This window comes from Asterias rubens, chromosome 1 (genome assembly GCF_902459465.1).
Source record: "Asterias rubens chromosome 1, eAstRub1.3, whole genome shotgun sequence".
Lineage (NCBI taxonomy): Eukaryota > Metazoa > Echinodermata > Asteroidea > Forcipulatida > Asteriidae > Asterias > Asterias rubens.
The window spans coordinates 15,271,120-15,286,924 of NC_047062.1; the positions used below are offsets into that span (position 1 = coordinate 15,271,120).

A 15,805-nucleotide genomic window follows, 5' to 3' on the forward strand; every position below is an offset into this window, starting at 1 on the left:
TTCTTTTTGTAACTATATTTATCTTGAAAGTTGTTGCAAAGTTAACAAATAAATACTTGTAGAACGAGGATAAAGTAAACAAGATGGCAGCCTCCATGACAAAAATCATGCTTGCTCAAAATGCTTTCGTTTTACCGATCAAAAGACTATTTTGGAGATGTGAAAACTGTTATCGAAAGTGTACAGTTAGGAGATGGAAGCATATGAAACCAATTTCTAGTGTAGATGATACAGATTCTGTTGAAGCCATTGTTGGAAACAAGTAAATGCTTTTGTTTATTCGCAGATAGATTTGCACTGTCTGTCATCGATATATCTGTGCAGCAGTGTTGTGTACTGTGTGTGATTCTGTGGAGTTGCTGTGAGTGTGAGTGAGTGTGGTGTGGTGGAGTGACTTTGTGCTTTGTGCATCAGTGTCTGATCCACACTGAATCTATGGCCCATTTGGGTGGGGGCCTTGAAATTCCTAGAAGCAGGACTGTCACTCACAGTAGAAATTAGGGAATTAGATTTAGAAGTAGAACCGTCATGAACTGAGTGTCACACTCACACTAAACACAGAGCAGAAGTATTTTGTTTATACTGCTATCGTCTCCACAAACCTCATCATACCACGGAGGATACATACATAGAGACCGTCTTTATTTGTAGTAAATCCCGACTTGATAGACAGCAAGATAGACATATCAATAGACCCAGTGACTGGGGTGCTAGAATCCTTTTTCAAAATTTGTACATTATCGGTCTGTCAAAATTTTGAAAAAAGGAATCTAGCGCCCCAGTCACTGGTCTAACATATCGAGTGGTTTATTAAAAAACTGTCCTCGCAGTGAGTCACTGCAGAAAGGCTGAGTTACAACAATTTTACATTTATAAATACTTCAAATTTGAATTAAATATTGAATAAGAGGTCGAATAGGACATTAATTATTTAGCCACATTGGCTAAAACAGCTTCCTGACAATTACATTTGCTGACTACATTTTTACATTATAATTTTCTAATTTTTGTTGTTGAAGAACACTTCATTTATCAACTGGAAAGTTAGCAAGATTAACAGATGGATGTGCAGTTGCTCAGGTACACACTTTATATATGACTTGTTTATAATTAATATATCCATTTGACTGGTTTTACAGTAGCAAGCCTCAAATAACCAGCGGTCAGTGCAGTTGATGCCCTTGTGCCCTTAGAAGATTACCTTCATTACAGCCATAATTGCTGTGTCCTTTATCCTTGTGTGCCTCTGTGCCTCTCTTTAGTAGAAGTTCATTATTTACATACATTTTCAGTGTTGTTTGGAAGCCTGGCTGCTGGCAATTTCACATACTGGGTTTCCTTGCGGCTGGCTACTTTTTGGGAACTTTTTTTCCTTGGTTGAAGTTTTGCAAATGATACAAAACAATAACTTGTTTTGCATTGGTGCCCTATACAGTGGACTTGATTCCTCCCAATTTTTGGCTTGCTCTGAGGCCAAAGTACCATGCCCTAAAAAATGTATAAATTGAGGCCTGGTATGTGCTAATTGTAATTAGAAGAGTGCTTGGACCGAAGTTATTCTCTTTCAAATATCTTGAATGTTCTGGATCTGAGTTTGAATTATTTGACAAAGCATCCTATTGGAATTATCACACACATTTTTAGGGGGCAATAAATGTTTTTCCAATAGGGTCAATATGTTTTAAAAGACACTTGTTGCTCAGAAAACAAAAAATGTCATTAGCCTTGTTGAAGTGTATTTCTATATCAAAGTGTAACCTTCATTCAGATTTTCATTTTGCTTTTTGTTTTCATTCAAGTTGGGTGATACATCAGTTCTTGTGACAGCTGTGGGAAGGAAGAAGCCTACAGCAACAAACTTCCTTCCATTAACAGTAAGTGGACGATGAAGAAACTATTTTTCATCATTTTTTTTTTCTTCAGAACCATTGAACAGACAAATTTGTCAAAATATTTCGGAGAACTAGATAGAATGTTAAAACATTCTTTCACAAAAACAAATCAAAAGTCAAACCCTTTGGGAGAAAATAGTTTTTTGGATTAGCTTTTCAAGAAGCAAGTTCACCAGATGTCCATCCAACAATCTAGTCTGTTTTTACACCGTCTTTATTGCAGAAATTGATATGTCTCTCAAAAGAATAAATTTAAATTCCTACCTTCAGCTCCCCTGAGTTATTTTATCTGAGATGTTATCTTATTGTAGCCCCCGTAATAAGAATAGCTTTAAGCCTTGTTTTGTAACTTAAAAAGATAAAAATAAAATAAAAAAAGGAAATGTAAAAAGAAAACCGTTATTTAAATCTCATTGTAACAGCTGCTTAAATGTATGCACCTACCCTCATCAGGTTGATTACAGACAAAAGGCTGCAGCTGCTGGTAGAATTCCAACCAATCACCTGAGACGAGAGATGGGAAACAGTAACCTGGAGATTCTTACAAGCAGAATGATTGGTCGGTGATGTAGAACCACCAATCTTTAAAATGAAACCTTGTTTATCAGACAATAATTTGTTGAGCAGTACAAAGTCACACTGTACAAACCTGTCGACAATTAACACAAATCAAAATAAATGAGACTGGGGCAACTGTTGATGTGAGCCCACTCAGTTAGCAGTTGAAAAATGTGTACCAACCAAAGGGACGTGTGGTATAAATGTATTACACATTTTTTAATGGCCTGACATTTTGACTCTATCAGAATCTTTCTTGAAGGCTAAATGATAACACAACATAACTAAACGTGTATAATGATGTAGTGTTGTTAACTTGAAATTTATGCTTCAGTATTCTTTTTTGATGTATTTACAGATAGGTCAATCAGGCCGCTGTTTCCGAAGGGTTATTTCTATGAAACGCAGGTTGGTATATTTGTTCAGTTCAGTGCCAATTTCAGAAAGTTGTTAAGCAGAAATTTTTGATTAGCACATTTGTTTGCTGAGAAAAACATAAGTAAATAAACCCGAGTAGTTTGGCACCAATCCCAATGTTCTTTTAATTACAGATTGTATGTAATCTTCTTGCTGTGGATGGAGCTCATGATCCTGATGTGGTCTGTATAAATGCTGGTAAGTACGGTATGAACAATAAAGGATGTCATGGCTAAGCAAATTTAACATCTCTTAAAGCCATTGGACCCTTTCGGTACAGACAACAACAAAAACTCACAGATTTACAAATAACTTAAAGGGTTTACAGAAGGTAGTGGTAAAAGACTTCCCTTGAAATTTTATTCCATGAAATGCTTTACTTTTTGAGAAAACAGTAAAACAATATCAATTCTCGTTAGCGAGAATTACAGATTTATTTTAAACACATGTCATGACACGGCGAAATGCGCAGATACACGGGTGGGTTTTCCCGTTATTTTCTCCAGACTCCGATGACCGATTGAGCCTAAATTTTCACAGGTTTGTTATTTGATATAGAAGTTGTGATACACAAAGTGTGGGCCTTGGACAATAGTGTTTACCGAAAGGGTCCAATGGCTTTAAATCATTGCGGTACCGGCTGCCAAAATATAGGATTCGCATCGCCTCTAGCTACTGAGCATTCTCAGTGGTCTAGTTGGTAAGACAGTTGCTCTTGATTGACAAATGTCAGAACAATTTGGAACCTGGGTGAAAACACATCTGTTTACTTTGTACAATTGTTGATCTTCTCTTTACAGCGCATAGGGAATCATAGTGATAATTTATGTGCTTTATAAGAATGTTTTTTTTGTTGTATTGCATTATATTTTGTATTGGTAGTCACAGATAAAATGACCAGCAGCAGTAGCTGAAAGTGTCACTTGACAATGATACAAATATGAACACAGGTAGAAAATTCAAACACCTACTAAAGGGCCACAAATGAGTAATACGTCCCCATACAATGTTCCGACTTATTCCTTCAGCCTCCACAGCCCTAGCCCTGTCTGACATCCCATGGAATGGTCCAGTGGGTGCAGTTAGGGTTGGCCTCGTAAACGATGACGTCATCATTAATCCCACAAGGTTGCAGCTGAGTAAGAGTCGTCTTAACTTGGTGCTTGCTGGTGCTAGGAAGAGCAGCATAGGTAAGCATTAATAGCTTTCAAGAACCACAGCCCAAATTCCATAGATCCCCTTGTGTGCTGAGTAACTGTTGCTCTTAAACAGCTCCATGCAGAACATGCCAAGTACAGAATAATTCCCCTTTCCAACAAAAACAGGCTGTCGCAAAATTGTTTAGGCAAATCCGATAAAGACATCATTTAAGGTAAAGTGGTTAAAAAATGTAGCCCAAAGTTGCACATTTGCACAATAAAAGCCACACATATTTTTACTTGCAGAAAACAGTGAATGGCCTGACATTTCGACCTTGGCAGAGTCTTCCTTGAAGGCTTTTAATATTTTTATTTCTTTACACAGTCATGCTGGAGGCTTCAGCAGACAACATCTTACAGAATGACTTTGTGAAGGCTATTCGAGCTGGCTTAAAGGAAACCCAGGTCATAATTCAACAGATAGAGAAACTAGCCAAGAGGGCCGGCAAGGACAAGAGAGTTCCTGAGAAACTCTTTGTGCCCTCAGAGGAAGTGGTCGAGGCTGTCAGTAGGTGAGGTTCAGTTCTATTTGTCTCAGAAAACATCCTCAAACCCACAATCCAAGGTTCTGCAATCAATTGTACCGGTCGTGACAATTGTGTCCTTAAGCAAGACACTTAACCACGATTGTTTTGAAGTCCTTTCTGCCAGGCTTCTGATGGATGATACCCAAGCCGACTGTAAAGGGGTAACCCTGTTTCAGCCCTAGGAGTAGGTGGCAACAGCCCCTTGAAAAATAGTTGATTTGTAGCCCAGTGAAGTGACCTCCAGGCCTTGTGTCTCTGGCGACTTGCATAATTAACAAAAATTTACAAAATTCCCCCAACAATATAAACCCCTGAACATGTCTGGAAGTATCGCCGAGAGAAAAGTTACAAAATTTTGAAAGTTTTAGCCGTTTATTTCGTTAAAAAGTTATTTATTAATGGGAATAACACTGTGTTCATACCCGTATTTCACTGCGTGGTAATGACCTTGGTTGGTGGCTGGCGCTATTAACGGACCCTGCTTCGGCTCAGTTTGTTAACAGCGCCAGCCACCAACCCGGCAATTACCATGCAGTGAAGACCGGGTCCTCGCACTGTTATTCTCTAATTCAATATATCAATTTTGTAAACATCTTTTTATTATGTATTTTGTCTCCTTCAGATTAACAAGAGATAGATATTATGAAGTTTATACAGATGTAACACACGATAAGGTAAAGATGGAACGTTACATAGAAACCTCAATAACATCTGAATTATTTAATTTATAATACAGTAATACAATGATAACAACTTCAGTACCAATACCAGTGTCATATGTTGTTCCCTGCTGTGTTTGCCCTCCATAAATAAGTATCTAAATTAAACAAAAAAACACCAATTTAAATAAGGTCAGTCAACTTTAACGTCTTTTGTGGTTTAAAGTAAATTTGCATCGGGGATAAAGAATATTCAATTCAATTCAATTCAGTAACATTTATTTCAATGCTGTAATTCATTACAAAAAAAGCACATATGTTGAAATTACCCAAGTAACACAGTAACATGAGATAATAAATATATTTGGTGCACAGGTTTTTGTATAATGCTACTTGATTATGATTGATACATGATAGTTGAAAAACATATTATGTAGGGTTAGGGTGAAGGTGGGTATTTTGACTTGAAATCAGAACTGAACTTTCTTTTGTTCCTTATTCAGTTTTCCAGGGATCAGGCTTCTTCAGCTGTCCGAGATGAATTTATTGAACAAATACAAGGTAAAAAAAAATGGAGAGACCCGATTCACCTGACATTATCACATTATAGATTTTGCTTGTGCTACGTTAGGGTTCAGTTTGATTTATTCTTTAAAAAAACACACCTTAGTTAAATTTTCTGAACTAAATTTACATGCATATATGTGTCAAGAATCATGTTTTTTCCTTTTCAGAATTATTTCCATCTGAAGAGTCATTTTTTATCAATGAAGCATTCAACACTGTTGCCAAAGAAGTATTCAGGGGTCTCATACTAGAGCAAGACAGAAGGTGAGCCGTTATTGAACATTTCTGGCAACGAAACCAAAGACACTTCACTATCAACCTTAACATCTTAAACAGTATAGAAATATTGACAGCTTTGAGGGGCACAGTTAAAATTATAGGCCCAAGGTGATGTCAAAACCAAGACTATGCCCGAAGTGAAGTTGAGGGCATAGTCATGATTTTGACATCACCGAGGGCCTATAATTTTAATTGTGCCCCGAATATTAAGCAGTCAATATTTCTTTGATGTACCAAATATTATCTCAGTTTGACCTAAACACGAAAAAACCTGACCACAGGGAAAGGTTGTATGTGAAGAATGGTCACAGTTCTCCCCGCCGTGATACGGATTACAAGCGTATACAATGGACGCGTACATACACGAGCGACCTTTTAAAGGTGGGCACTGCTGTGCCCTGGGCACTGTTAATTATGACGTCATCTTGGTAGAAAAGAGGGGCCAGCTGTTTCATTGACTCAATGTTTAACCAATCACATTAGAGGAATCTATAAATGAGGTATATAATAAATAATAGTGGCTTCCTATGTCCTTCAACATTCAGTATTTTTCTGCAAGGTATGTGGGACTTCGTTTGAATTATGAGACCTACATCGTTTACATTCTGTAAAGTGTCCTCTCTATAGGATTTCTAAATTATTTAGGAAATACACTGCTTTTAAAAGCTGCATTGTGTTCCTTTGAAGGTGTGACGGACGAGATCTAAAGCAGCTGAGAGATATTAGATGTGAAGTCAATCTATTCAAACCTCTTCATGGGTCAGCGCTGTTTCAAAGAGGTCAAACGCAAGTAAGGATCAATGAGAATAAACTGAGCCTGCCAAATAAGGGAGTCAATTGCAAGGAGAACCCACCGAATTATGCCAAATCGTTTTAAAGGGTACCCTATGACGAAATTGTACATTTCTACTGTAGAACTTCAAGGGCACCAAGTCAATGACTAGCGGGGCATGGAGGCAATTGCATTCGTTGCCTCCTTAAAGTATCAGGTCTGTAGGGTTGATGATTGTGTTGCAATATTTTGGTGATTGAAAAGTTCTGATTTGACTGTGTAGTACTCGCACATACATGTATTGAAACACTTGGGACCACCTTGGTCCCACATAAGAAAACAAACTAGCACATTTTATTGAGTCCCAATGTTCAAATTATGTGCGAGACTTGCACAGTCTGTTGGCTCATTTCTAAACAATGTAAAAATTAACACTTTTTGTACGGGACTAAACAGGCTGGTGCCAAAACGGTAGCCAAAACCGAAACCATCGTTTTCAAAAACTAGGCATGGAGTATAACCAACTGCAAAATATTGTAGCAGTGGGCATATGCATGAAGAAATTTTTTGAAATTGTTGGGCTTGACAAATGTTTTTCAGAAAAATGACTGCTAAAAAGGGGGAAATTGGTTTGTACACTATGTGTCAGTTTGTGGTGTCAGTGTCAAATGTTATTTGTCCAGTTTCTTATTGCAGTTCAAGCTTTATTATAAATAGTTTGTTTTTTAAAATGATTTCTGCATTTTAATGTCCTTTTTATTCCTAGTGTCTTTGTACAGTGACGTTTGACTCTATTGAATCCGCTCTTAGAACGGATCCAATCATGGAGATGGCAGGGTACGTAAATTGGGAACTAATTTTCTTTAAAAGAGAGCTCTGGAGCGAAGCAAATACAGAAGAACGTTTTATTAAATTTTGACTGGATTTTTTTTATGTTGCCTACTTCGGAAAAGAACATCCATTGCCATTCTCAAAGGAAACAACCTGATCAACCTGAAAATCGTTTTGGTGAAAATAGCGAAACTGTCTTTTGTTTTGTTTACCTGAGTCAAATTTCCCCCCGATAATTATTGGATTGTAAAAAATTTTTTTTTTGACAGCGGAGTGAAAGACAAGAATTTCATGTTACATTACGAGGTGAGTTTGTTTTCAAGTGTATCGTTTAAGTGTAATAAATTTGACTTGTAAAACCAGGTGAGACAAATTGATGTTGGTGCTACTTGTGCTACTGGATGTGTAACAAATAAATTTATACATGTGATTGGTGACATAACGATTGTTCTTCAAATAGAGAAAGGTCCATGAAATTTCAGATGTAACAAATAATATTTATGAATTAAAGCTCTTTGACCGTTGTTTATGATATTTTTTGTAATTTTAATTGCCAGTTTCCGCCGTATGCAACCAATGAGACTGGAAGATTAATGGCTGGAAGGAGGGAACTTGGGCATGGTAAGGAGTGAGTTTTTACCCCTAGGAAAACCAATGGGATATAAGGAGGAAATATTCAAATGGTACCAATAGATAGTGCCCATCACTAGACCTTTATGCGATAGAGTTGGGACACACTTCATCAGTTGTAACCAAGTAACCGCAAAAAAAAAAGACTTTGAAAACCATATCTAAACTGACCTAATGGTTTAACGAAGTGGTCAGTAAAAAAAAAAAAAAAAAAGTGAAGTGTTATCATAGAGCGGCTTAAGCAACAAATATTGCTCAACAATTTTCTGCTTAGCAGAAATGAACAGGATATCAGTCACAAAATGTTCATGTTACATGATAGTTTGGCTGGTAACCTTAGTCTGCTGGTAAGCATAATTTTGTTGTGCTTTTAGCTCCTTTTTGTGCTTAAGCAGCTCTATGAAATTGGGCACATATGCTATCCAGGGAGAATGATTGACATCTCTTTTGTTTTCATTTTGTAGCTGTTGCCATGGCCGCCATTTTGGACACTAGCTTTCGACCTTTAAAGAGTTTGTTTGTCTTTAATAACAATTTCCTATATATGTGAAATTAATATGTAATGAATAGGGTAGATGGCCTTAGCTTTCGATCCAATCCGGACCTTCTTCAGAGGCATAAGACAAGTACAAACAAATACATATCCATTTATAGAAAAAGAGAGGGGGAAAGGGATTAAGGAAAGGATCCAGAAAGAAGCGGGAAAATAACAGCCAATCAAAGTTCCTATTTCAGAAACAATATTGGGGGCTATGAACCAATAGGAGTGAAGTGGCGAGGACAAAGGATGTTTAGAATGAAAGGAAGGGTTACTGGACCATAAAAGTGGTAAATGTATTGTTCGACAACAATGGAGGGAGACATGAAAGGGTAGGATTAGAGAGCAAGTTGCATCATGATGCAACTAACAATGGTCAATTAATAAGAATAGCAAGATCAAAGGTATGATGAAATTAATATGTGATATTAATTATGTGAAATGAATGAAAAGTTTTGCACATTTTCCAGGTAACCTAGCAGAGAAGTCTCTGAAACCGGTGATACCCAGTGACTTTCCATTCACAATACGGCTCACCAGTGAAGTTTTGGAATCAAATGGTAAGATGATCCTCAGTACAAATCACAAGACTGCTTTTGAATATCTTGTAAGAGTGTGCGCAGATTAAATAAAATTGCTTTTTTTATTTCCTTAAATGAGTTTTAGTGATAGAGAGATGTGAGATTGTGCATGGTGGAAGAGTGTTGGGGATTTTGGTTTGCAGTACACTGCATGTGATTCATTAGATGTGTCTCTGAGGCCATATCTGAGTAGGACTCTGCCAAAAATGCTTTTAAAAAATAGAAGCTCAGAACTTGTATCTCGGAGAACATGTCAAATTTTGCCAGAGTCATGGCAATTGACTGTCATGGTCATTTTGGTCTCGGTCATGGCAATTGTGGCCTTGAGCAACATACTTAACCTTGTTTTGTCCTTCGCAAGTTCTGTATATTTTGCAATGAAATGTAAGAGAACCTAGTACACTTGTTAAGAGATTTGCCCCTGTGTTTCTGGCATGGTTTGCAGTAGATTGCGCCATATCACCATTACAAGGTGCTGTTTTGATTAAATAGGTTTTAAGCATAGCTCTTCATCGGATGTGAAAAAAGCGCTGTATACAAACTATGTACTATTGTCATAATTATTAAAAATACCAGTTTCTCATTTGCAAAGACTATTTTAATTATTTATTTTGCTTTGTTTTGCAGGGTCTTCATCTATGGCCTCAGCATGTGGAGGCAGTTTAGCTCTAATGGATGCAGGTAACAAATTATTCTCCTTTCTGTTTTCCTTCATTTGTATTTTCCACTAAAACTGTTGATTATTTGGAGAAACCATTATTTGCAAATCAATGATAATCGTGTTTTTTTCTCTGAAGGGGTACCAATTAGCAATGCAGTAGCTGGAGTAGCCATTGGTTTAATGACTGCAACTGAACCTGGTGATTCACATAACATCACTGACTACAGGTTACTGACAGACCTGCTGGTAAGTTCATATTTTGGGACGAGGAGCTTCTGTCTTTTATCTAAATTACCTTGTATTTGCCGCCTTTTCTGAGGTCAATCTATGGAAACGTGCACGTATGTATGGGCCATTCTCAACTCTAAGCCAATGATAGGTCTTCATAGACCTTAGTGAGGGCACTATTTCAAGCATGCAACGTCATATGCAACTAATCTATTTTGACATTTTTATAGCATAATTTTGTTGTGCTGAGCTACATTTTGTGCTTAAAGACACTGGACACTATTGGTAATTGTCAAAGACCAGTCTTCTCACTTGGTGTATCTCAACACATGCATAAAATAACAAGCCTGTAAAAATTTGAGCTCGATTGGTCGTTGGAGTTGCGAGATAACTATGAAAGAAAAAACACCCTTGTCACACGAAGTTGTGTGCTTTCAGATGCTTGACATTGAGACCTCAAATTCTAAACTTGAGGTCTCAAAATCAAATTTGTGTAAAACTACTTCTTTCTCGAAAACTACGTCACTTCAGAGGGAGCCGTTTCTAACAATGTTTTATACTATCAACCTATCCCCATTTCTCGTTTCCAAGTGATGTTTTATGCTAATAATTATTTTGAGTAATAACCAATAGTGTCCACTGCCTTTAAGTACGTCTATGAAAACGTGCTCAGGAGTACAAGTGCTGAAATCACATGATTTGATTTTGATTTGATAGGGTATCGAGGACTACATGGGTGACATGGACTTCAAGATGTCAGGTACTAAGAAAGGAATTACAGCACTACAGGTAAATGTCCATTGTCTCCCATCATTATAAATAATAGTGCCTTCTTATATAGCGCCCAAATCCATCAATTAGTGATGCTCATGGTGCTCCAACATTACAACCCCTGGGGTGGACAGGAGTTCACAAAGATTTAAAGCCATTGGACATTTTCTGAACAGAATTTGTTTTTCAAGTTCACAGATTTACAAATAACTTACAGGGTTTACAGAAGGTAATGGTGAAAGACTTCTCTTGAAATATTATTCCATGAAATGCTTTACTTTTTGAGAAAACATTAAAACAATATCAATTCTCGATATACAAGAATTACGGATTTATGGCGAAACATGCGGAAACAAGGGTGGGTTTTCCTGTTATTTTCTCCCGACTCCGATGACCGATTGAGCCTAAATTTTCACAGGTTTGTTATTTTATTTTTGGGGTTGAACAAAGAATTGACTAGAGTGGGATTCGAACCAACGACCTCCGCATTAACGTGCCGGCGCTCTACCAACTGAGCTTTCTAGCCCTATATTGGCGGTGTCCCTATTTTGTCAATATCTTTGTTCGGGGGTGCCAGTCAGAAGCCATACAACCGTTAACTGCCGTGTAGCCAGGGATCACACCCAAATTACGATACAACCTGGGAAGCGGCAGCTAGGGGATCACCTTAAGGGGATGCGACTTTTTGTTTCAGATATCAATATAAACCACAAGGGAAACTGACTGGGTAAATTTGTAAATGATTTTTGGGGTTGAACAAAGAATTGACTAGAGTGGGATTCGAACCAACGACCTCCGGATTAACGTTATGTTATTTTATATAGAAGTTGTGATACACAAAGTGTGGGCCTTGGACAATACTGTTTACCGAAAGTGTCCAATGGCTTTAAGACTAGTCTTATCTTGAGTTAACCTCAGACTAGCCTTAAGTTTTTAATATCTCCCAGGACTAGTCCTAACCTAAGTTCTTTGTGAAATTGACCCCTGTTCACTGGGTCATTTACTTCATCCCTTAAACCTGTGCTGCCAAGTATGTAGCACACTAAGCTAAATCAATTACAATAACCATCTGTGCCACCACAGCTACCCATTTACCCCTGTATGAAGAGAAGCAATTGTAGTTAAGGACACAAGTGTCATGACTGGAATTCAAACCAGGCCGATAATGAATAAGAATATTTTTTCTTTCTTTATCATGTCTTTTTCTAAACAGACTGATCTGAAGTTGCCAGTTTCAATGAAGATTATACATGAAGCTATTCAGCACGCAACGGCAGGCAAGAGTGAGATTTTGAACATTATGGCAACTGCCTTGGCCAAACCACGAGATGGACACAAGGATAATAGCCCAGTCACAGGTAAATAGATAAGTTCTATAGATTATCTTTATGCTACGGCCATGTTAATTGAATACTTTGTGTATTGGTAATATCAGGTTATAAAAGCACATTTATCAATGCTGGAAAGTAAACAATTAATTTTAAACTAATTTTAAGAGTGGGGCTCCAGTGGGGAACCATATTATACCGTCTTTGTGGTTGCCTGCTAAATTTCCGCAGAGCAGAAAATTGTTAAGCAAAACCCTCTCAGAATCAGCTGTATGAAATTGAGTTTCCACAGAATCCCAAATCACTGAAAGAAGTGTACAGTTCAACTTCTGCAAATGCAAGAGTTTAAGTTGAGGAGGGGGTGCTTTCTACTGGATAATAGGTATCTGATGGACGGTACCCAAGACTACATCCGTATATGGACTGTAAAGGGGGTAACCCTGTTTCAGCCCCAGGAGTAGGTGGTAACTGCCCCTCTGAAACAAATAGTTGATTGTAGCCCAAGTGGCCTTCAGGCCTTATACAAAAAATTATAAATAAAACTAACTTGGTAAATGGAAGTCTACAACGGAAATCATGAAACTGACTTGTTAGGTTCTATATTTCATTGGTACACACAGAAAACCTTGAAGTACCCATCCCGAGAAGGTCAAAGTTTGTTGGACCAGGGGGATACAACCTGAAGAAAATACGGGCAGAAACAGGTAAGAAAACAAGCATGGTTCATTTTCATAACAAAGTTGTGTGGTTACTCACTGTTAAACATACATGGCCACCTTCACGTAACAAGAAAAAAAATGGGGTACCTAACCTACACTGAGAATTTTATTTCTGGTAATCGGATCGTTTCAGACTAAAATATTTCTGTACATTGCTCTGTGATTTTCACTTTTTCTTCTAAAAGCTGAAACTTCTACAGGTAAATTTATTATTTTATTTATTATGTAAGGATTCATGTCATGGCCAAAAACTTGATCTACAAAATGCACCAAAACCGTGTAACATAGTTTTTTTTTATCCTTTGTTATTTATACCAGGGGTAACAATCTCCCAGTTGGATGAGAATCATTTCTCCATCTTTGCACCAACGCCAAACGCCATGGAAGAGGCCAAAGAAATCATTGAAGAGTTGTTGGAAGAGGACGTAAGATTCTGTATTAATCTACATTATACAAATGACTTGTTTTTCTGGCATGATGATGATCAGCAGCGTGATCCTCACGTATAAGAGTTTGGGATGCTAGGAATTCAGAGAAAAACTCGGTGTACTTGTAAATCTTGACAATGGTTAAGCACATGGCCAAATTTCATTCAGCTGCTTAAGCACTGCATACAAAATGACTAAGCACAACAAACGATGCTCATCAGAATAAAGTTACAAAAAGTTATCCATTCACTTCTGATCAAGACAAGAAGAAACGGAAAACTCATTTGCTTTGGTAGCTTCTACTGTTTTTCTTTTGTGTGTAGGCACCTTGATTGGGTTTCCCAGATAAGTGCGTCACATAAATCTATATTATTATTATTATTAAGGAAATGCAAGTTTAGTATCGAGCTCAATTTCACAAGTGACTTGAGATATAATAGAAGGAATGTTGCATCGAGGATAAAGAATATTAATTTTGGTTTTACCCATATACACCGATGTGTGTTAGCACTGTATACTCAGTACTTTCGCGAGCTCTGTGAAAAAAATTACAGGCTTATTACTCACGACCTTTGCATTCTAAAGCAGTGTCTTACCAACTAGACACTTACTTGAGATAAATGAACATTTACTTAGGACTGACATTGTTATTTCTTTTCCAACAGAGGGAGCCAGACCTTGCATTTGGAGCTATATATGTGGCAACAATCATGGAAGTTAGGTAAGAATAGTTGACCTGTTTCAGTCTGGATTGCAACAGCATTCCAACACTATGCTGAAAGGAAGGGTTTAATGTGCATGAGATAATTTATGACAAAGCGTGGATCGGATAAGGGAACAGCTGTAAGAAATCCAACCTAGTTTTAAAAACTGGCATGATGTTCTTCCTACTTAAGTCTGTTCTCTGATTTGTTTGCCCTTGGAAAAATATAAAGTTTTATTAATAAGGCCCGAAAAGTCTTTTACAGCCTACATATGTGTACATGCAGGACGGCCCTTGTACTTGATGAAATTGTCCTACTTTTATTTCCAAGGACCGAAGATCATGCCTGTAAAAAGGTGGAATATTCATCCAATGAACAACAAATTTGCTAAGATCAGTGGAGATTTCATGACGTATTCAAAATGATTTGTCATCCATTTGTTTGGATCACTGTTGACTTCTTAAAATTGTTCTTTTATGCAGAGAGGCTGGTGTGATGGTCAAACTGTATCCCACAATGCAACCTACACTGCTGCATAACTCACAACTCGACCAACGGAAGGTAAGTTGAATATTTTTAGTATTAACAGAAGTGTTCAATCTTCATTTGACTTAACTTTTAATAAAGTAATGAATAGAATTAGGGCTTTTTGTTTTTGCTTTAGTTTCCCTGGTTAACAGAAGTGGACTCAAAGTTCTTTTACCCAACTTGCATAAACTTTGGCTGGAGTTCCATCAAAACGACAAACTAATTACAGTAATGTGTACATAGACAACAATCAGATTGTAAAACCCAGGTCTAAATTTGTTTCTCCTTTAGGTCAACCACCCAAGTGCGTTGGGCTTTGAAGTCGGCCAGGAGATCTCCGTCAAATATTTTGGTCGAGACCCCGTCAGTGGCAAGATGAGGTTATCAAGGAAGGCTCTAATGGCCCCTGCCTCGGCTCTCATCAAGAATCTTACTGGCAATAAAACTACATGAAGAGAACTGCAGGCCTGAACGAACGCGCTTGCCTCCATGCCCCCTGGTCATTGCCTTGGTGCCCTTGAAATGCTACAGTAGACTTTCACAATTTCCTCATAGGGTGCCTTTTACCAAGGAGAAAATGCCTTGATGCTCTTGCCCTTTCAAAAACGAAGCATACAGGCCTAAAACTGGGATATATCCCAGAGAAAGAGTAGAGAAAGAGAATATTTGTCATCTGCAGATTGTAGAAAGGAGGACAGTTCTTTTCAGAACTGAGAAGTCTCCCAAATTCTGAATATCTACTCTGCGGTAGTAGAATATAAAGCAAGACAGTTCTCTAAAAAATAAAATCTACCTGGCAAATAGATGCACACATGGTGTTACCACAAACCCAATGTTTTAGTTTTGTTAAATATGACAAACTTATGGTACAAAAATGTGCATTTGAAAGAGAGGAATTTGGTGGGCATGCATTCAGTTGTTATGCAGCGTCATGAACCGAGACTCATCATGTACCGAGTGGCAAAGCAAATTTCTTGTTAATGGCCGC

General features: G+C 37.6%; 1 protein-coding gene across 1 annotated transcript; it reads left to right on the forward strand.

Annotated features, from left to right (window-relative positions):
- Positions 1–83: 83 nt before the first annotated feature.
- Positions 84–15,575, forward strand: LOC117288464 (polyribonucleotide nucleotidyltransferase 1, mitochondrial-like). Its single transcript, XM_033769345.1, has 25 exons — positions 84–262; positions 1,020–1,080; positions 1,800–1,874; positions 2,346–2,451; positions 2,809–2,858; positions 3,002–3,065; positions 3,896–4,057; positions 4,392–4,578; positions 5,216–5,267; positions 5,756–5,813; positions 5,987–6,083; positions 6,786–6,888; positions 7,637–7,707; positions 7,971–8,007; positions 8,259–8,322; positions 9,340–9,429; positions 10,078–10,131; positions 10,248–10,357; positions 11,057–11,128; positions 12,324–12,468; positions 13,059–13,142; positions 13,476–13,582; positions 14,251–14,306; positions 14,772–14,850; positions 15,109–15,575. The coding sequence occupies exons 1-25, from the start codon at positions 84–86 to the stop codon at positions 15,268–15,270; spliced, it is 2,325 nt and encodes a 774-aa protein (XP_033625236.1). The 3' UTR covers positions 15,271–15,575.
- Positions 15,576–15,805: the final 230 nt, after the last annotated feature.

What these genes read in the sequence shown, in the direction of transcription:
- LOC117288464 (XM_033769345.1), top strand. Translation starts at nt 84, where the DNA reads ATGGCAGCCTCCATGACAAAAATCATGCTTGCTCAAAATGCTTTCGTT. An exon ending in GTGGTCGAGGCTGTCAGTAG is followed by an intron (nt 4,579 to 5,215) that starts GTGAGGTTCAGT and finishes TGTCTCCTTCAG; the next exon opens with ATTAACAAGAGATAGATATT. An exon ending in ATACTAGAGCAAGACAGAAG is followed by an intron (nt 6,084 to 6,785) that starts GTGAGCCGTTAT and finishes GTTCCTTTGAAG; the next exon opens with GTGTGACGGACGAGATCTAA.